This window comes from Petromyzon marinus (assembly GCF_048934315.1).
Source record: "Petromyzon marinus isolate PM22_M1 ecotype Great Lakes invasive population chromosome 84 unlocalized genomic scaffold, UKy_Petmar_22M1.pri1.0 chr84_unloc.1, whole genome shotgun sequence".
In the NCBI taxonomy this organism is placed as follows: Eukaryota; Metazoa; Chordata; class Hyperoartia; order Petromyzontiformes; family Petromyzontidae; genus Petromyzon; species Petromyzon marinus.
This window is the reverse complement of record NW_027422638.1, coordinates 501986-522428: the sequence shown is the minus strand read 5'-3', so window position 1 is coordinate 522428 and position 20443 is coordinate 501986. Positions and strand designations below refer to the sequence as shown.

At 60.0% G+C, this 20443-nt stretch overlaps 1 protein-coding gene across 6 annotated transcripts in view; it reads left to right on the top strand.

The window, feature by feature from the left end:
* Window positions 1-20443, top strand: part of TTF2 (transcription termination factor 2) — a 114458-nt gene that overhangs the window by 36726 nt on the left and 57289 nt on the right. For all 6 annotated transcript variants that reach the window (XM_076059020.1, XM_076059019.1, XM_076059018.1 and 3 more), the window contains exons 3-8: window positions 175-283; window positions 2344-2412; window positions 6230-6296; window positions 14039-15022; window positions 19198-19309; window positions 19959-20117. In XM_076059020.1, the coding sequence (XP_075915135.1) occupies window positions 175-283; window positions 2344-2412; window positions 6230-6296; window positions 14039-15022; window positions 19198-19309; window positions 19959-20117 (1500 nt within the window). The remainder of the gene's footprint in view (window positions 1-174; window positions 284-2343; window positions 2413-6229; window positions 6297-14038; window positions 15023-19197; window positions 19310-19958; window positions 20118-20443) is intronic.

Below are 20443 nucleotides of genomic sequence, written 5' to 3'. Positions count from 1 at the left end.
ATTGTGGTGAGTACCGTGGTGAGTGTACCGTGGTGAGTGTGAGTACCGTGGTGCGTACCGTGGTGAGTGAGTGTGGTGAGTACCGTGGTGAGTGAGTACCGTGGTGAGTGTGGTGAGTACCGTGGTGAGTGTCGTCGTGGTGGTGAGTGGTGGTGTTGTTGGTGCGCTCCGTAGGGTCACTATGCATCCTGAAGACCGGCACCCGTGAGGGCAAATCGCAGGGCAAAAGTTTCTACATCTGTAGTGACAGAGCCCAGCCGTGTGGATACACTCAGCCTAGCGGGTAACACACTGTACACACTGTACACGCCACACTGTACACACTGTACACACCTCGCTGTACACACCACACTGTAGTGACAGAGCCCAGCCGTGTGGATACACTCAGCCTAGCGGGTAACACACTGTACACACTGTACACACCTCACTGTGCACACTGTACACACCACACTGTAGTGACAGAGCCCAGCCGTGTGGATACACTCAGCCCAGCGGGTAACACACTGCACACACTGTACACACCACACTGTACACACTGTATACGCCACATTGTAGTGACAGAGCCCAGCCGTGTGGATACACTCAGCCTAGCGGGTAACGCACTGTACGCACTGTATACAAACTGTACACACTGTATACAAACTGTACACACTGTACACACTGTACACACTGTGGTGACAGAGCCCAGCCGTGTGGATACACTCAGGCTAGCGGGTAACACACTGTACACACTGTACACACCACACTAGTGACAGCCCAGCCGTGTGGATACACTCAGCCCAGCGGGTAACACACTGCACACACTGTACACACTGCACAAACCACACTGTACACACTGTGGTGACAGAGCCCAGCCGTGTGGATACACTCAGGCTATCGGGTAACACACTGTACACACACTGTACACACAGTACACACACTGTACACACTGTACACACCACACTGTAGTGACAGAGCCCAGCCGTGTGGATACACTCAGCCTAGCGGGTAACACACTGTACACACTGTGGTGACAGAGCCCAGCCGTGTGGATACACTCAGCCCAGCGGGTAACACACTGTACACACCACACTGTACACACTGTACACACCACACTGTTCACACTGTACACACTACATCTGTAGTGACAGAGCCCAGCCGCGTGGATACACTCAACCCAGCGGGTAACACACTGTACACACTGCACACACCACACTGTACGCACCGTACATACACTGTACATACACTGTACACACTGTACACACCACACTGTAGTGACAGAGCCCAGCCGTGTGGATACACTCAGCCCAGCGGGTAACACACTGTACACACAGCACACACCACACTGTACACACTGTACACACAACACTGCACACACTGTATACACTGTACACACACTGTACACACTGTGGTGACAGAGCCCAGCCGTGTGGATACACTCAGCCTAGCGGGTAACACACTGTACACACTGTACACACAGTACACACACTGTACACACCACACTGTAGTGACAGAGCCCAGCCATGTGGATACACTCAGCCTAGCGGGTAACACACTGTACACACTGTACACACCACAATGTACACACTGTACACACTGTACACACCTCGCTGTACACACCACACTGTAGTGACAGCCCAGCCGTGTGGATACATTCAGCCTAGCGGGTAACACACTGTACACACCACACTGTACACACTGTACACACCTCGCTGTACACACCACACTGTAGTGACAGAGCCCAGCCGTGTGGATACACTCAGCCTAGCGGGTAACACACTGTACACACTGTACACACCACACTGTACACACTGTACACACCTCGCTGTACACACCACACTGTAGTGACAGAGCCCAGCCGTGTGGATACACTCAGCCCAGCGGGTAACACACTGTACACACTGCACACACTGTGCACACCACACTGTACACACTGCACACACCACACTGTACACACTGTACACATCACATCTGTAGTGACAGAGCCCAGCCGTGTGGACACACTCAGCCTAGCGGGTAACACTGTACACACTGTACACACTGCTGACTGTACACACTGTCTGTTAATGCTATGCGGGGGATCTTTTTGTGTGTGCGTGTGTCTGTGTGTGTGTGTCTGTGTGTGTCTGTGTTTCTCTGTGTGTGTGTGTCTCTGTGTGTGTGTCTGTCTGGGTGTGTCTGTCTGTGTTTCTCTGTGTGTGTGTGTCTCTGTGTGTGTGTCTGTGTGTGTGTGTGTGTCTGTGTGTGTGTCTGTCTGGGTGTGTCTGTCTGTGTTTCTCTGTGTGTGTGTGTCTCTGTGTGTGTGTCTGTGTGTGTGTGTGTCTGTGTGTGTGTCTGTGTGTGTGTGTGTCTGTGTGTGTGTAGGCTACCACCGTCGCACTGCCTCTGTCACCCGGATGTCATGGTGGAACTACAGGAAATCCGTAACAGCAGGTAACTACTCACATGCGTATACACACACAGACAAAGGTCCCCCAGGTAGCCTGTAACAGGGCTGCAGGGGCAAGTGCTGTTAGTAGCGAGTAGCAGCACCTACACACAGACACACAGACAAAGGTCCCCCGTGTAGCCTCTAACAGTGGCTGTAGGGGCAAGTGCTGTTAGTAGCGAGTAGCACCTACACACACAGACAAAGGTCCCCCGTGTAGCCTCTAACTGGGCTGTAGGGGCAAGTGCTGTCAGTAGCGAGTAGCAGCACCTACACACACAGAGACAAAGGTACCCCAGGTAGCCTCTAACAGTGGCTGTAGGGGCAAGTGCTGTTAGTAGCGAGCAGCACCTACACACACACAGACAAAGATCCCCCAGGTAGCCTCTAACACGGCTGTAGGGGCAAGTGCTGTGTTAGTAGCGAGTAGCAGCACCTACACACAGACAGACAAAGCTTCCCCAGGTAGCCTCTAGCAGGGGTGCAGGGGCAAGTGCTGTGAGTTGCGAGTAGCAGCACCTACACACACACAGACAAAGGTTCCCCGGGTAGCCTCAACACTGTAGGGGCAAGTGCTGTGAGTAGCGAGTAGCAGCACCTACACACACACACACAGACAAAGCTCCCCCGTGTAGCCTCCGACAGCGGGTGGCCAGCACCACCACCACCACCACCACGCACGCCCGGCCGCCTTTGTCTCTCCCCAGTGGCGATGTTCACTGCACACCGCACCAACTCCTCAGTTGAGGATGAGTCGACCTGGGGGTGGACCGCTTTGGATGATCGCTGTCCGCCGATGGCGCTAGCCACACTGGAGCCGGCTCCTGAGTGAATGATGCTGCTGGGCAGTGCCAGGCTAGGTGCACCGTGTGAGGCTGCCGGGCAGTTTGGAGGCAGTCGGCGGCCCCCACCAGCAACAACGGCGGAGGGCGGAGGAGCGACGCTCACAACAACGGGCGGAGCGCCGGGGCGGATAAAACGCAGCGGGGTTGGCACAGTGATGGGGGCACAGGTGGTGCATGGGCACCTAGTCTGGCACGGCAGTACAACCCATGGCACCTGCTGGGTCTGTCACGTGACCTCCTCCACCTGCACCTAGCCTGGCACAGGAGTGAACCCACCTGGGTCTGTCATGTGACCTCTTCCACCTGCACCTAGCCTGGCACAGCAGTCAACCCATGGCACCTGGGTCTGTCATGTGACATCCTCCACCTGCACCTAGCCTGGCACAGCAGTCAACGCATGGCACCTTGGTCTGTCATGTGACCTCCTCCACCTGCACCTAGCCTGGCACGGCAGTCAACCCATGGCACCTGCAGGGTCTGTCACGTGACCTCTTCCACCTGCACCTAGCCTGGCACAGGAGTGAACCCACCTGGGTCAGTCATGTGACCTCTTCCCCCTGCACCTAGCCTGGCACAGCAGTCAACGCATGGCACCTGGGTCTGTCATGTGACCTCTTCCACCTGCACCTAGCCTGGCACAGGAGTGAACCCACCTGGGTCTGTCATGTGACCTCCTGCACCTAGCCTGGCACGGCAGTACAACCCAAGCCACCTGCTGGGTCTGTCCCTGGCAGCGGTGAGCCTTCGACGCTTCACCGTGATGCCGTCACCAGCCACTTGGTGGCAGACTTGACGCCTATTGGTTATCGGCCAATCGATAATTGGCTAGCCAATAGCCAATAACCAGTGCCCGGGTTCGATACCCACTCAGGGCCACCAAACGCCAGCAATAGCGCTTAACGTACAAAGCTGGTGCCGTGCGCGGTTAGCTTCGTGTGTGTGTGTGTAGGTGCTGCTACTGACAGCACTTGACCCTACAGTCTGCTGCAGGCTACCTGGGGCACATTTGTCTGTGTGTGTGTGTGTGTGTAGGTGTTGCTACTCGCTACTAACGGCACTTGACCCCGTAGCCCTGTTAGAGGCTACCTGGGGGAGCTTTGTCTGTGTGTGTGTGTGTAGGTGTTGCTACTCGCTACTAACGGCACTTGACCCCGTAGCCCTGTTAGAGGCTACCTGGGGGAGCTTTGTCTGTGTATGTGTGTAGGTGCTGCTATTGACAGCACTTGACCCTACAGCCCTGTTAGAGGCTACCTGGAGGAGCTTTGTCTGTGTAGGTGCTGCTGCTGACAGCACTTGACCCTACAGTCTGCTGCAGGCTACCTGGGGGAGCTTCGTCTGTGTGTGTGTGTGTAGGTGCTGCTACTGACAGCACTTGACCCTACTGTCTGCTGCAGGCTACCTGGGGGACCTTTGTCTGAGTGTAGGTGCTGCTACTCGCTACTAACGGCACTTGACCCTACAGCCCTGTTAGAGGCTACCTGGGGGACCTTTGTCTGAGTGTGTGTGTAGGTGCTGCTACTGACACACTTGACCCTACAGTCTGCTGCAGGCTACCTGGGGCACCTTTGTCTGAGTGTGTGTGTGTGTAGGTGCTGCTACTGACAGCACTTGACCCTACAGTCTGCTGCAGGCTACCTGGGGCACCTTTGTCTGTGTGTGTGTGTGTAGGTGCTGCTACTGACAGCACTTGACCCTACAGTCTGCTGCAGGCTACACGGGGGAGCTTTGTCTGTGTGTGTAGGTGCTGCTACTCGTTACTAACAGCACTTGACCCTACAGCCCTGTTAGAGGCTACCTGGGGGATCTTTGTGTGTGTGTGTGTAGGTGCTGCTACTCGCTACTAACAGCACTTTTCCCTACAGCCTGCTAGAGACTACCTGGGGGAGCTTTGTCTGTGTGTGTGTAGATGCGGCTACTCGCTACTGACAGCACTTGCCCCTACAGTCTGCCACAGGCTACACGGGGGAGCTTTGTCTGTGTCTGTGTGTGTGTAGGTGCTGCTCCTGACAGCACTTGACCGTACAGCCCTGCTAGAGGCTACCTGGGGGATCTTTGTCTGTGTGTGTGTAGGTGCTGCTACCTGCTACTGACATCACTTGCCCCTACAGCCTGTTAGAGGCTACACGGGGGACCTTTGTCTGTGTGTGTGTGTAGGTGCTGCTACTGACAGCACTTGACCCTACAGCCCTGTTAGAGGCTACCTGGGGGACCTTTGTCTGTGTGTGTGTGTAGGTGCTGCTACTCGCTACTGACAGCACTTGCCCCTGCAGCCCTGTTAGAGGCTACCTGGGGGAGCTTTGTCTGCGTGTGTGTGTAGGTGCTGCTACTCGCTACTGACAGCACTTGACCCTGCAGCCCTGCTAGAGGCTACACGGGGGACCTTTGTCTGTGTGTGTGTTTAGGTGCTGCTCGCTACTAACAGCACTTGCCCCTACAGCCCTGCTAGAGGCTACCTGGGGGACCTTTGTCTGTGTGTGGGTGTGTGTAGGTGCTCCTACTCGCTACTAACAGCACTTGCCCCTACAGTCTGCTGCAGGCTACACGGGGGAGTTTTGTATTTTTTCCCGCTGTGGCGCTAACCCCACTACATTACCGCCACCAACACACAAAGACAAAGCTCCCCCCGTGTAGCCTTGAAAGACCGTCGGTGGCAAGCGCCGTTAGCGATTAGCACCTGTGAAGGCCGCCTTTGTCTCCCTGGTGGCGCCGTTTGCTGCACACAGCACCGGCTGCACATTTGGAGGCTGAGCCGACCTAGGGGTGGCCCCGGATCCTTTTCAGATGATCGTCATTGGCTCTGGTCGCGAGCGGGAATCGAACTCCGGTCGCCGGGGTTCGTGGCAGCGACGGACACGCCAAGCGGCACGCCCACCGCTCCCCAAACACGCGCACGCGAGCGCACCACCGCAGAAATAACACGCCGATGATGATGATGATGGCGGCGATGATGATGATGATGTAATGGTGCTTTTTGCAGGCTTCTCTATCGATGCACTCAAGGGAAGGAAGAGAAGCGGTCGTGGTGTGGAAGCGTTCCGTGGAAGGTAACACGATGGCCGTGTCTCTGTGTTCACGATGACCGTGTGGCTGTGTTCACTGTGACCGTGTGGCTGGGTTCACTGTAGCCGTGTGGCTGTGTTCACGGTGGCCGTGTGGCTGGGTTCACGGTGGCCGTGTCTCTGGGTTCACGGTCGCCGTGTGGCTGTGTTCACGATGGCCGTGTGGCTGTGTTCACTGTGACCGTGTGGTTGGGTTCACGGTGGCCGTGTGGCTGGGTTCACGGTGGCCGTGTCTCTGGGTTCACGGTGGCCGTGTGGCTGGGTTCACGATGGCCGTGTCTCTAGGTTCACGATGGCCGTGTGGCTGGGTTCACGATGGCCGTGTGGCTGGGTTCACGGTGGCCATGTGGCTGGGTTCACGATGGCCGTGTGGCTGAGTTCACGATGGCCGTGTGGCTGGGTTCACGGTGGCCGTGTCTCTGGGTTCACGGTGGCCGTGTGGCTGTGTTCACGATGGCCGTGTGGCTGGGTTCACGATGGCCGTGTCTCTAGGTTCACGATGGCCGTGTGGCTGGGTTCACGATGGCCGTGTGGCTGGGTTCACGGTGGCCATGTGGCTGGGTTCACGATGGCCGTGTGGCTGTGTTCACGATGGCCGTGTGGCTGGGTTCACGGTGGCCTTGTGGCTGGGTTCACGGTGGCCGTGTCTCTGTGTTCTCGGTGGTTGTGTGGCTGGGTTCACGATGGCCATGTGGCTGGGTTCACTGTGGCCCTGTCTCTGGGTTCACTGTGGCCGTGTGGCTGGGTTCATAGTGGTCGTGTCTCTGGGTTCACTGTGGCCGTGTCTCTGTGTACACGGTGGCCGTGTGGCTGGGTTCACGATTGCCGTGTGGCTGGGTTCACGATGGCCGTGTGTCTGGGTTCACGATGGCCGTGTCTCTGGGTTCACGATGGCCGTGTGGCTGGGTTCACGATGGCCGTGTCTCTGGGTTCACGGTGGCCATGTAGCTGGGTTCACGATGGCCGTGTGGCTGTGTTCACGACGACCGTGTGGCTGGGTTCACGGTGGCCGTGTGGCTGGGTTCACGGTGGCCGTGTCTCTGTGTTCACGATGGCCGTGTGGCTGGGTTCACTGTGGCCGTGTGGCTGGGTTCACTGTGGCCGTGTGGCTGGGTTCACTGTGGCCGTGTGGCTGGGTTCACGATGGCCGTGTGGCTGGGTTCACGATGGCCGTGTGGCTGGGTTCACGATGGCCGTGTGGCTGGGTTCACGGTGGCCGTGTGGCTGGGTTCACGGTCTCCGTGTGGCTGGGTTCACGGTGGCCGTGTCTCTGGGTTCACGGTGGCAGTGTGGCTGGGTTCACGGCGGCCGTGTGGCTGGGTTCACGATGGCCGTGTGGCTGAGTTCACGATGGCCGTGTGGCTGGGTTCACTATGACCGTGTGGCTGGGTTCACTGTGGCCGTGTGGCTGGGTTCACTATGGCCGTGTGGCTGGGTTCACTGTCGCCGTGTGGCTGGGTTCACGATGGCCGTGTCTCTGTGTTCACTGTGGCCGTGTCTCTGGGTTCACGGTGGCCGTGTGGCTGGGTTCACGGTGACCGTGTGGCTGGGTTCACGGTGGCCGTGTGGCTGGGTTCACGATGGCCGTGTGGCTGAGTTCACGATGGCCGTGTGGCTGGGTTCACGGTGGCCGTGTCTCTGGGTTCACGGTGGCCGTGTGGCTGTGTTCACGATGGCCGTGTGGCTGGGTTCACGATGGCCGTGTCTCTAGGTTCACGATGGCCGTGTGGCTGGGTTCACGATGGCCGTGTGGCTGGGTTCACGGTGGCCATGTGGCTGGGTTCACGATGGCCGTGTGGCTGTGTTCACGATGGCCGTGTGGCTGGGTTCACGGTGGCCTTGTGGCTGGGTTCACGGTGGCCGTGTCTCTGTGTTCTCGGTGGTTGTGTGGCTGGGTTCACGATGGCCGTGTGGCTGGGTTCACTGTGGCCCTGTCTCTGGGTTCACTGTGGCCGTGTGGCTGGGTTCATAGTGGTCGTGTCTCTGGGTTCACTGTGGCCGTGTCTCTGTGTACACGGTGGCCGTGTGGCTGGGTTCACGATTGCCGTGTGGCTGGGTTCACGATGGCCGTGTGTCTGGGTTCACGATGGCCGTGTCTCTGGGTTCACGATGGCCGTGTGGCTGGGTTCACGATGGCCGTGTCTCTGGGTTCACGGTGGCCATGTAGCTGGGTTCACGATGGCCGTGTGGCTGTGTTCACGACGACCGTGTGGCTGGGTTCACGGTGGCCGTGTGGCTGGGTTCACGGTGGCCGTGTCTCTGTGTTCACGATGGCCGTGTGGCTGGGTTCACTGTGGCCGTGTGGCTGGGTTCACTGTGGCCGTGTGGCTGGGTTCACTGTGGCCGTGTGGCTGGGTTCACGATGGCCGTGTGGCTGGGTTCACGATGGCCGTGTGGCTGGGTTCACGATGGCCGTGTGGCTGGGTTCACGGTGGCCGTGTGGCTGGGTTCACGGTCTCCGTGTGGCTGGGTTCACGGTGGCCGTGTCTCTGGGTTCACGGTGGCAGTGTGGCTGGGTTCACGGCGGCCGTGTGGCTGGGTTCACGATGGCCGTGTGGCTGAGTTCACGATGGCCGTGTGGCTGGGTTCACTATGACCGTGTGGCTGGGTTCACTGTGGCCGTGTGGCTGGGTTCACTATGGCCGTGTGGCTGGGTTCACTGTCGCCGTGTGGCTGGGTTCACGATGGCCGTGTCTCTGTGTTCACTGTGGCCGTGTCTCTGGGTTCACGGTGGCCGTGTGGCTGGGTTCACGGTGACCGTGTGGCTGGGTTCACGGTGGCCGTGTGGCTGGGTTCACGATGGCCGTGTGGCTGTGTTCACGATGGCCGTGTGGCTGGGTTCACGGTGGCCGTGTCTCTGTTCACGATGGCCGTGTGGCTGGGTTCACGGTGGCCGTGTCTCTGTGTTCACGATGGCCGTGTGGCTGGGTTCACGATGGCCGTGTGGCTGTGTTCAAGATGGCCGTGTGGCTGTGTTCACGATGACCGTGTGGCTGAGTTCACGGTGGCCGTGTGGCTGAGGTCACGATGGCTGTGTGGCTGGGTTCACGATGGCTGTGTGGCTGAGTTCACGGTGGCCGTGTGGCTGGGTTCACGATTGCCGTGTGGCTGGGTTCACGATGGCCGTGTGGCTGAGTTCACGGTGGCCGTGTGGCTGGGTTCACGGTGGCCGTGTGGCTGGGTTCACGGTGGCCGTGTCTCTGGGTTCACGATGTCCGTGTGGCTGGGTTCACGATGGCCGTGTGGCTGGGTTCACGGTGGCCGTGTGGCTGGGTTCACGATGGCCGTTTGGCTGGGTTCACGGTGGCCGTGTGGCTGGGTTCACGGTGGCCGTGTGGCTGGGTTCACGGTGGCCGTGTGGCTGAGTTCACGATGGCTGGTTCTGTGTTCACTGTGGCCGTGTGGCTGGGTTCACGATGGCCGTGTGGCTGTGTTCACGATGGCCGTGTGGCTGGGTTCACGGTGGCCGTGTGGCTGTGTTCAAGATGGCCGTGTGGCTGTGTTCACGATGGCCGTGTGGCTGAGTTCACGATGGCTGTGTGGCTGAGTTCACGGTGGCCGTGTGGCTGGGTTCACGATTGCCGTGTGGCTGGGTTCACGATGGCCGTGTGGCTGAGTTCACGGTGGCCGTGTGGCTGGGTTCACGATGGCCGTGTGGCTGGGTTCACGATGGTCGTGTGGCTGAGTTCACGGTGGCCGTGTGGCTGTGTTCACTGGCCGTGTGGCTGGGTTCACGATGGCCGTGTGGCTGGGTTCACGGTGGCCGTGTGGCTGGGTTCACGGTGGCCGTGTCTCTGGGTTCACGATGTCCGTGTGGCTGGGTTCACGATGGCCGTGTGGCTGGGTTCACTGTGGCCGTGTGGCTGGGTTCACTGGCCGTGTGGCTGGGTTCACAGCGGCCGTGTGGCTGGGTTCACGGTGGCCGTGTGGCTGGGTTCACGATGGCCGTGTGGCTGGGTTCACTGTGGCCGTGTGGCTGGGCCACACGGCGGCCGTGTGGCTGGGTTCACGACGGCCGTCTGGCTGGGTTCACGGTGGCCGTGTCTCTGTGTTCTCGGTGGCCGTGTCTCTGGGTTCACTGTGGCCATGTCTCTGTGTAGACGGTGGCCGTGTGGCTGGGTTCACGATGGCCGTGTGGCTGGGTTCACTGTGGCCGTGTGGCTGGGTTCACGATGGCCGTGTGGCTGGGTTCACTGTGGCCGTGTGGCTGAGTTCATAGTGGCCGTGTCTCTGGGTTCACTGTGGCCGTGTCTCTGGGTTCACGATGTCCGTGTGGCTGGGTTCACGATGGCCGTGTGGCTGGGTTCACTGTGGCCGTGTGGCTGGGTTCACAGCGGCCGTGTGGCTGGGTTCACGGTGGCCGTGTGGCTGGGTTCACGATGGCCGTGTGGCTGGGTTCACTGTGGCCGTGTGGCTGGGCCACACGGCGGCCGTGTGGCTGGGTTCACGACGGCCGTCTGGCTGGGTTCACGGTGGCCGTGTCTCTGTGTTCTCGGTGGCCGTGTCTCTGGGTTCACTGTGGCCATGTCTCTGTGTAGACGGTGGCCGTGTGGCTGGGTTCACGATGGCCGTGTGGCTGGGTTCACTGTGGCCGTGTGGCTGGGTTCACGATGGCCGTGTGGCTGGGTTCACTGTGGCCGTGTGGCTGAGTTCATAGTGGCCGTGTCTCTGGGTTCACTGTGGCCGTGTCTCTCTGTACACGGTGGCCGTGTGGCTGGGTTCATGATGGCCGTGTGGCTGGGTTCACTGTGGCCGTGTGGCTGGGTTCACCGTGGCCGTGTGGCTGGGTTCACTGTGGCCATGTGGCTGGGTTCACTGTGGCCGTGTGGCTGTGTTCACGATGGCCGTGTGGCTGAGTTCACGATGGCCGTGTGGCTGTGTTCACGGTGGCCGTGTGGCTGAGTTCACGGTGGCGTGTGGCTGGGTTCACGGTGGCCGTGTGGCTGGGTTTACGGTGACCGTGTCTCTGTGTTCACGATGGCCGTGTGGCTGTGTTTATGATGGCCGTGTGGCTGGGTTCACGGTGGCCATGTCTCTGGGTTCACTGTGGCCGTGTGGCTGGGTTCACGATGGCCGTGTGGCTGGGTTCACGGTGGCCGTGTGGCTGGGTTCACGGTGGCCGTGTGGCTGGGTTCACGGTGGCCGTGTGCCTGGGTTCACGGTGGCCGTGTGCCTGGGTTCACGGTGGCCGTGTGGCTGGGTTCACGGTGGCCGTGTGGCTGGGTTCACGGTCGTGTGGTTGGGTTCACGATGGCCGTGTGGCTGGGTTCACGACGGCTGTGTGGCTGGGTTCACGACGGCTGTGTGGCTGAGTTCACGGTGGCCGTGTGGCTGGGTTCACGATGGCCGTGTGGCTGGGTTCACGATGGCCGTGTGGCTGGGTTCACGATGGCCGTGTGGCTGAGTTCACGGTGGCCGTGTGGCTGGGTTCACGGTGGCCGTGTGGCTGGGTTCACGGTGGCCGTGTGGCTGGGTTCACGGTGGCCGTGTCTCTGGGTTCACGATGTCCGTGTGGCTGGGTTCACGATGGCCGTGTGGCTGGGTTCTCTGTGGCCGTGTGGCTGGGTTCACGGTGGCCTTGTGGCTGGGTTCACTGTGGCCGTGTGGCTGGGTTCACGGTGACCGTGTGGCTGGGTTCACGGTGGCCGTGTGGCTGGGTTCACGGTGGCCGTGTGGCTGGTTTCACGGTGACCGTGTGGTTGGGTTCACGATGGCCGTGTGGCTGTGTTCACGATGGCCGTGTGGCTGGGTTCACGATGGCCGTGTGGCTGGGTTCACGGTGGCCGTGTCTCTGTTCACGATGGCCGTGTGGCTGGGTTCACGGTGGCCGTGTCTCTGTGTTCACGATGGCCGTGTGGCTGGGTTCACGATGGCCGTGTGGCTGTGTTCAAGATGGCCGTGTGGCTGGGTTCACGATGGCCGTGTGGCTGGGTTCACGATGGCCGTGTGGCTGGGTTCACGATGTCCGTGTGGCTGGGTTCACGGTGGCCGTGTCTCTGGGTTCACGATGTCCGTGTGGCTGGGTTCACGATGGCCGTGTGGTTGTGTTCACGATGGCCGTGTGGCTGAGTTCACGGTGGCCGTGTGGCTGGGTTCACTGTGACCGTGTGGCTGGTTTCACGGTGGCCGTGTGGCTGGGTTCACTGTGGCCGTGTGGCTGGGTTCACGGTGGCCGTGTGGCTGGGTTCACTGTGGCCGTGTGGCTGGGTTCACTGTGGCCGTGTGGCTGGGTTCACGGTGGCCGTGTGGCTGGGTTTACGGTGACCGTGTCTCTGTGTTCACGATGGCCGTGTGGCTGTGTTTATGATGGCCGTGTGGCTGGGTTCACGGTGGCCATGTCTCTGGGTTCACTGTGGCCGTGTGGCTGGGTTCACGATGGCCGTGTGGCTGGGTTCACGGTGGCCGTGTGGCTGGGTTCACGGTGGCCGTGTGGCTGGGTTCACGGTGGCCGTGTGGCTGGGTTCACGGTGGCCGTGTGCCTGGGTTCACGGTGGCCGTGTGGCTGGGTTCACGGTGGCCGTGTGGCTGGGTTCACGGTCGTGTGGTTGGGTTCACGATGGCCGTGTGGCTGGGTTCACGACGGCTGTGTGGCTGGGTTCACGATGGCTGTGTGGCTGAGTTCACGGTGGCCGTGTGGCTGGGTTCACGATGGCCGTGTGGCTGGGTTCACGATGGCCGTGTGGCTGGGTTCACGATGGCCGTGTGGCTGAGTTCACGGTGGCCGTGTGGCTGGGTTCACGGTGGCCGTGTGGCTGGGTTCACGGTGGCCGTGTCTCTGGGTTCACGATGTCCGTGTGGCTGGGTTCACGATGGCCGTGTGGCTGGGTTCTCTGTGGCCGTGTGGCTGGGTTCACGGTGGCCTTGTGGCTGGGTTCACTGTGGCCGTGTGGCTGGGTTCACGGTGACCGTGTGGCTGGGTTCACGGTGGCCGTGTGGCTGGGTTCACGGTGGCCGTGTGGCTGGTTTCACGGTGACCGTGTGGTTGGGTTCACGATGGCCGTGTGGCTGTGTTCACGATGGCCGTGTGGCTGGGTTCACGATGGCCGTGTGGCTGGGTTCACGGTGGCCGTGTCTCTGTTCACGATGGCCGTGTGGCTGGGTTCAAGATGGCCGTGTGGCTGGGTTCACGATGGCCGTGTGGCTGGGTTCACGATGGCCGTGTGGCTGGGTTCACGATGTCCGTGTGGCTGGGTTCACGGTGGCCGTGTCTCTGGGTTCACGATGTCCGTGTGGCTGGGTTCACGATGGCCGTGTGGTTGTGTTCACGATGGCCGTGTGGCTGAGTTCACGGTGGCCGTGTGGCTGGGTTCACGGTGGCCGTGTGGCTGAGTTCACGATGGCCGTGTGGCTGGGTTCACGGTGGCCGTGTGGCTGGGTTCACTGTGACCGTGTGCCTGGGTTCAAGGTGGCCGTGTGGCTGGGTTCACGATGGCCGTGTGACTGGGTTCACGATGGCCGTGTGGCTGAGTTCACGATGGCCGTGTGGCTGGGTTTACGGTGACCATGTGGGTGGGTTCACGGTGGCCGTGTGGCTGGGTTTACGGTGACCGTGTCTCTGTGTTCACGATGGCTGTGTGGCTGTGTTTATGATGGCCGTGTGGCTGGGTTCACGGCGGCCGTGTGGCTGGGTTCACGGTGGCCATGTGGCTGTGTTCACGGTGGCGTGTGGCTGGGTTCACTGTGGCCGTGTGGCTGGGTTCACGGTGTGTGTGTGTGTGCCTTCCCAGGATCCGACCCTGGACCGACCTCCTGCTCGACCTTTGACCCGGCCCACAGAGAGAAACCCCTTCCGGGTCAGACCGGAGGAGGAGGATGATGGGAAGGGGGCGGCCGCCGGGGATTGTGGGAAGGTCGCGGACGCCCCCGCGGCTCGACCCGGCGAGGAAATCGCCGCGGACCCCGGGGCCGGCTCGAGCGGTGGAGCCGACGGGGAGGAGAAGTTTGACTCGGTCCCTAAGCCCTGCCTCGCCAGCTCGCTCCCCGGGGGCCGCGTCGCGAGCCGTCAAATCGCCGCGGCCCCTAGAGGCGACAACGACGACGTCACGAAACCCTCCGCGAGCCGTCAAATCGCCGCGGCCCCCAGGGGCAACGACGTCGTCACAAAACCCTCCGCGAGCCGTCAAATCGCCGCGGCCCCTAGAGGCGACAACGTCGTCACAAAACCCTCCGCGAGCCGTCAAATCGCCGCGGCCCCTAGAGGCGACAATGACGTCGTCACGAAACCCTCCGCGAGTCTTCAAATCGCCGCGGCCCCCAGGGGCGACGTCACAAAACCCTCCGCGAGCCGTCAAATCGCCGCGGCCCCCAGGGGCGACGACGACGTCACAAAACCCTCCGCGAGCCGTCAAATCGCCGCGGCCCCCAGGGGCGACGACGATGACGTCGCGAAACCCTCCGCGAGCCGTCAAATCGCCGCGGCCCCTAGAGGCGACGACGACGTCACAAAACTCTCCGCGAGCCGTCAAATCGCCGCGGCCCCCAGGGCCACGCAGCGCCCGCTCACTTCGTTTGCCGGATTCGCCCCGCGGGCGACACAACAACAACAACCACAACAACAACCACAACAACAACCACAACAACAACAACCGCCACAACAACAACAACCGCCACAACAGAACAACATCCGTGGTGGTGGTGGCGGCGGCCAGCCGCAGCCTCGCCCGGCCGCTCTCGACAGGAACAGCATCGTGAGCGAGGTGCAGAGGACAATGGTGAGAGGCGTGGGGGTGGTGGTGGTGTGAGTGGTGGTGGGGGTGGTGGTGGTGGTGTGAGTGGTGGTGGTGGTGGTTGGTGGCGGTGGGGGTGGTGATGGTGGGGGTGGTGGTGGTGGTGGCGGTGGAGGTGGTGGTGGTGGCTATGAGATGTTGACTACCTCGCCGGGTACGCGGGAGGTCGTGGGTTCGCTACTAACAGCACTTGCCCCTAGCGTGTGTAGAGGCTACACGGGGTACCTTTGCCTGTGTGTAGGTGCTGCTACTCGCTACTGACAGCACTTGCCCCTACATCCTGTAGAGGCTACACGGGGTACCTTTGTCTGTGTCTGTGTAGGTGCTGCTACTCGCTACTGACAGCACTTGCCCCTACATCCTGTTAGAGGCTACCTGGGCTACCTTTGTCTGTGTGTGTAGGTGCTGCTACTGACAGCACTTGACCCTACAGCCCTGCTAGAGGCTACCTGGGCTACCTTTGTCTGTGTCTGTGTGTGTGTGTAGGTGCTGCTACTGACAGCACTTGCCCCTACATCTTGTAGAGGCTACCTGGGCTACCTTTGGCTGTGTCTGTGTGTGTGTGTAGGTGCTGCTACTCGCTACTGACAGCACTTGCCCCTAGCGTGTGTAGAGGCTACCTGGGCTACCTTTGTCTGTGTGTGTGTAGGTGCTGCTACTCGCTACTGACAGCACTTGCCCCTAGCGTGTGTAGAGGCTACCTGGGGTACCTTTGTCTGTGTCTGTGTGTAGGTGCTGCTACTGACAGCACTTGCCCCTAGCGTGTGTAGAGGCTACCTGGGCTACCTTTGTCTGTGTGTGTGTGTAGGTGCTGCTACTCGCTGCTGACAGCACTTGCCCCTACATCCTGTAGAGGCTACCTGGGCTACCTTTGTCTGTGTCTGTGTGTGTGTGTGTGTAGGTGCTGCTACTCGCTACTGACAGCACTTGCCCCTACATCTTGTAGAGGCTACCTGGGCTACCTTTGTCTGTGTGTGTGTGTGTAGGTGCTGCTACTCGCTACTGACAGCACTTGCCCCTACATCTTGTAGAGGCTACCTGGGCTACCTTTGTCTGTGTCTGTGTGTGTGTGTAGGTGCTGCTACTCGCTACTGACAGCACTTGCCCCTACATCTTGTAGAGGCTACCTGGGCTACCTTTGTCTGTGTGTGTGTAGGTGCTGCTACTGACAGCACTTGCCCCTACATCCTGTAGAGGCTACCTGGGCTACCTTTGTCTGTGTCTGTGTGTGTGTAGGTGCTGCTACTCGCTACTAACAGCACTTGCCCCTACATCCTGTAGAGGCTACACGGGGGACCTTTGTCTGTGTCTGTGTGTGTGTGTAGGTGCTGCTACTCGCTACTGACAGCACTTGCCCCTACATCCTGTAGAGGCTACCTAGGCTACCTTTGTCTGTGTCTGTGTGTGTAGGTGCTGCTACTCGCTGCTGACAGCACTTGCCCCTACATCCTGTAGAGGCTACCTGGGCTACCTTTGTCTGTGTGTGTGTGTGTGTGTAGGTGCTGCTACTGACAGCACTTGCCCCTAGCGTGTGTAGAGGCTACCTGGGCTACCTTTGTCTGTGTCTGTGTGTGTGTAGGTGCTGCTACTCGCTACTAACAGCACTTGCCCCTACATCTTGTAGTGGCTACCTGGGGTGTCTGTGTCTGTGTCTGTATGTGTAGGTGCTGCTACTGACAGCACTTGCCCCTACAGCCCTGCTAGAGGCTACCTGGGCTACCTTTGTCTGTGTGTGTGTGAGATGACGCTGAGGACCGCCCACGTGACCGCCCTCCCTGATGGAGGCGAGAGGCTACCTGGGCTACCTTTGTCTGTGTGTGTGTAGGTGCTGCTACTGACAGCACTTGCCCCTAGCGTGTGTAGAGGCTACCTGGGCTACTTTGGCTGTGTCTGTGTGTGTGAGATGACGCTGAGGACCGCCCACGTGACCGCCCTCCCCGATGGAGGCGAGAGGCTACCTGGGCTACCTTTGTCTGTGTCTGTGTGTGTGTGTAGGTGCTGCTACTGACAGCACTTGCCCCTACATCTTGTAGAGGCTACCTGGGGTACCTTTGTCTGTGTGTGTGTGAGATGACGTTGAGGACCGCCCACGTGACCGCCCTCCCTGATGGAGGCGAGAGGCTACCTGGGGTACCTTTGTCTGTGTGTGTGTGTAGGTGCTGCTACTGACAGCACTTGCCCATACATCCTGTAGAGGCTACCTGGGCTACTTTGGCTGTGTCTGTGTGTGTGTGAGATGACGCTGAGGACCGCCCACGTGACCGCCCTCCCTGATGGAGGCGAGAGGCTACCTGGGCTACCTTTGTCTGTGTGTGTAGGTGCTGCTACTGACAGCACTTGCCCCTAGCGTGTGTAGAGGCTACCTGGGCTACTTTGGCTGTGTCTGTGTGTGTGTGAGATGACGCTGAGGACCGCCCACGTGACCGCCCTGCCTGATGGAGGCGAGAGGCTACCTGGGCTACCTTTGTCTGTGTCTGTGTGTGTAGGTGCTGCTACTCGCTACTGACACAGCACTTGCCCCTAGCGTGTGTAGAGGCTACCTGGGCTACTTTGGCTGTGTCTGTGTGTGTGTGAGATGACGCTGAGGACCGCCCACGTGACCGCCCTCCCTGATGGAGGCGAGAGGCTACCTGGGCTACCTTTGTCTGTGTGTGTGTAGGTGCTGCTACTGACAGCACTTGCCCCTAGCGTGTGTAGAGGCTACCTGGGCTACTTTGGCTGTGTCTGTGTGTGTGTGAGATGACGCTGAGGACCGCCCACGTGACCGCCCTCCCTGATGGAGGCGAGAGGCTACCTGGGCTACCTTTGTCTGTGTGTGTGTAGGTGCTGCTACTGACAGCACTTGCCCCTAGCGTGTGTAGAGGCTACCTGGGCTACTTTGGCTGTGTCTGTGTGTGTGTGAGATGACGCTGAGGACCGCCCACGTGACCGCCCTGCCTGATGGAGGCGAGAGGCTACCTGGGCTACCTTTGTCTGTGTCTGTGTGTGTAGGTGCTGCTACTCGCTACTGACACAGCACTTGCCCCTAGCGTGTGTAGAGGCTACCTGGGCTACTTTGGCTGTGTCTGTGTGTGCGTGAGATGACGCTGAGGACCGCCCACGTGACCGCCCTCCCTGATGGAGGCGAGAGGCTACCTGGGCTACCTTTGTCTGTGTGTGTGTAGGTGCTGCTACTGACAGCACTTGCCCCTAGCGTGTGTAGAGGCTACCTGGGCTACTTTGGCTGTGTCTGTGTGTGTGTGAGATGACGCTGAGGACCGCCCACGTGACCGCCCTCCCTGATGGAGGCGAGAGGCTACCTGGGCTACCTTTGTCTGTGTCTGTGTGTGTAGGTGCTGCTACTGACAGCACTTGCCCCTAGCGTGTGTAGAGGCTACCTGGGCTACCTTTGTCTGTGTCTGTGTGTGTGTAGATGCTGCTACTCGCTGCTAACAGCACTTGCCCCTAGCGTGTGTAGAGGCTACCTGGGCTACTTTGGCTGTGTCTGTGTGTGTGAGATGACGCTGAGGACCGCCCACGTGACCGCCCTCCCTGATGGAGGCGAGAGGCTACCTGGGCTACCTTTGTCTGTGTCTGCGTGTGTAGGTGCTGCTACTGACAGCACTTGCCCCTAGCGTGTGTAGAGGCTACCTGGGCTACCTTTGTCTGTGTCTGTGTGTGTGAGATGACGCTGAGGACCGCCCACGTGACCGCCCTCCCTGATGGAGGCGAGAGGCTACCTGGGCTACCTTTGTCTGTGTCTGTGTGTGTAGGTGCTGCTACTGACAGCACTTGCCCCTAGCGTGTGTAGAGGCTACCTGGGCTACCTTTGGCTGTGTCTGTGTGTGTGAGATGACGCTGAGGACCGCCCACGTGACCGCCCTCCCTGATGGAGGCGAGAGGCTACCTGGGCTACCTTTGTCTGTGTCTGTGTGTGTGTGTAGGTGCTGCTACTGACAGCACTTGCCCCTACATCTTGTAGAGGCTACCTGGGCTACCTTTGTCTGTGTGTGTGTAGGTGCTGCTACTCGCTACTGACAGCACTTGCCCCTAGCGTGTGTAGAGGCTACCTGGGCTACCTTTGTCTGTGTGTGTGTGTAGGTGCTGCTACTGACAGCACTTGCCCCTACATCGTGTGTAGAGGCTACCTGGGCTACTTTGGCTGTGTCTGTGTGTGTGAGATGACGCTGAGGACCGCCCACGTGACCGCCCTCCCTGATGGAGGCGAGAGGCTGCGGCTGCAGCTGGAGGCGCTGCAGAAGCAGCTGCAGGAACTGGACGTCACGGGGGGGGGTACGTGGGGGGGGGGGGGACACGTGGGGGTGGGGGGCACGGGGGGGGGGGGTGGGGTGGGGGGGACACGTGGGGGGGGCACGTGGGGGGGGGCACGGGGGGGGGGGGTGGCGACAGCCCCACACACGATGGTTGGTGGTTGGTTGTTGGTGGTGGTTGGTGGTTCGTTGATGGTGGTTGGTGGTGGTTGGTTGTGGGTTGTTCGTTGTTGGTGGTTGGTGGCTGGTGGTGGTGGTTGGTGGTGGTCGCTGGTGATTGGTGGTTGGTGGTGGTTGGTGGTTGATGGTGGTTGATGGTGGTTGGTGGTTGATGGTGGTGGTGGTTGATGGTTGTTGTTGGTGGTTGATGGTGGTGGTGGTTGATGGTTGATGGTGGTGGTTGGTGGTTGGTGGTTGATGGTTGGTGGTTGGTGATTGATGGTGGTGGTGATTGATGTTTGTTGGTGGTTGCTGGTTGATGGTGGTGGTTGATGTTTGTTGGTGGTTGATGGTTGTTCGTTGTTTGTTGTTGGTTGATGATTGTTGGTGGTTGCTGGTTGCTGGTTGCGATCCGGCTGCCCGCCCCTGGACAATGCTGCGGTCGGGACGGTCGGGACGGTCGGACGTCCTTTCCCCCGGCCACACTAACGTGGAGTCTCCGCTCTCCCCAGGCGACGGACCGCCAGCCCCCGCCGAGGATCCTCGGCAGGCGGTCCGCCGGCCCGGGTCGACCAACCGCGTCGCTCCGCTGCCGTCACCTGACCCGTCACCTGACCCGTCACCTGACCCGTCACCTGACCCGGCTCGTCCAATCGCGGCAACGGCAAAAGGTAACAACGGGTTGAGGGGCGTGGAGCGGAGTGGGCGGGGGGTGGGTGGACTCACATCACTCACCTCGTTCGAGGAGGAGGAGTCTGATGATGATGACGATGATGTTGACGATGATGATGATGAGGAGGATGATGATGAGGAGGATGGCGATGATGATGATGAGGAGGATGGCGATGATGACGCTGATGTTGACGATGACGCTGACGATGATGAAGAGGATGGCAATGATGATGATGACGCTGATGATGACGATGATGAGGAGGATGGCGACGATGACGACGCTGATGATGACGATGACGACGCTGATGATGACGATGACGACGCT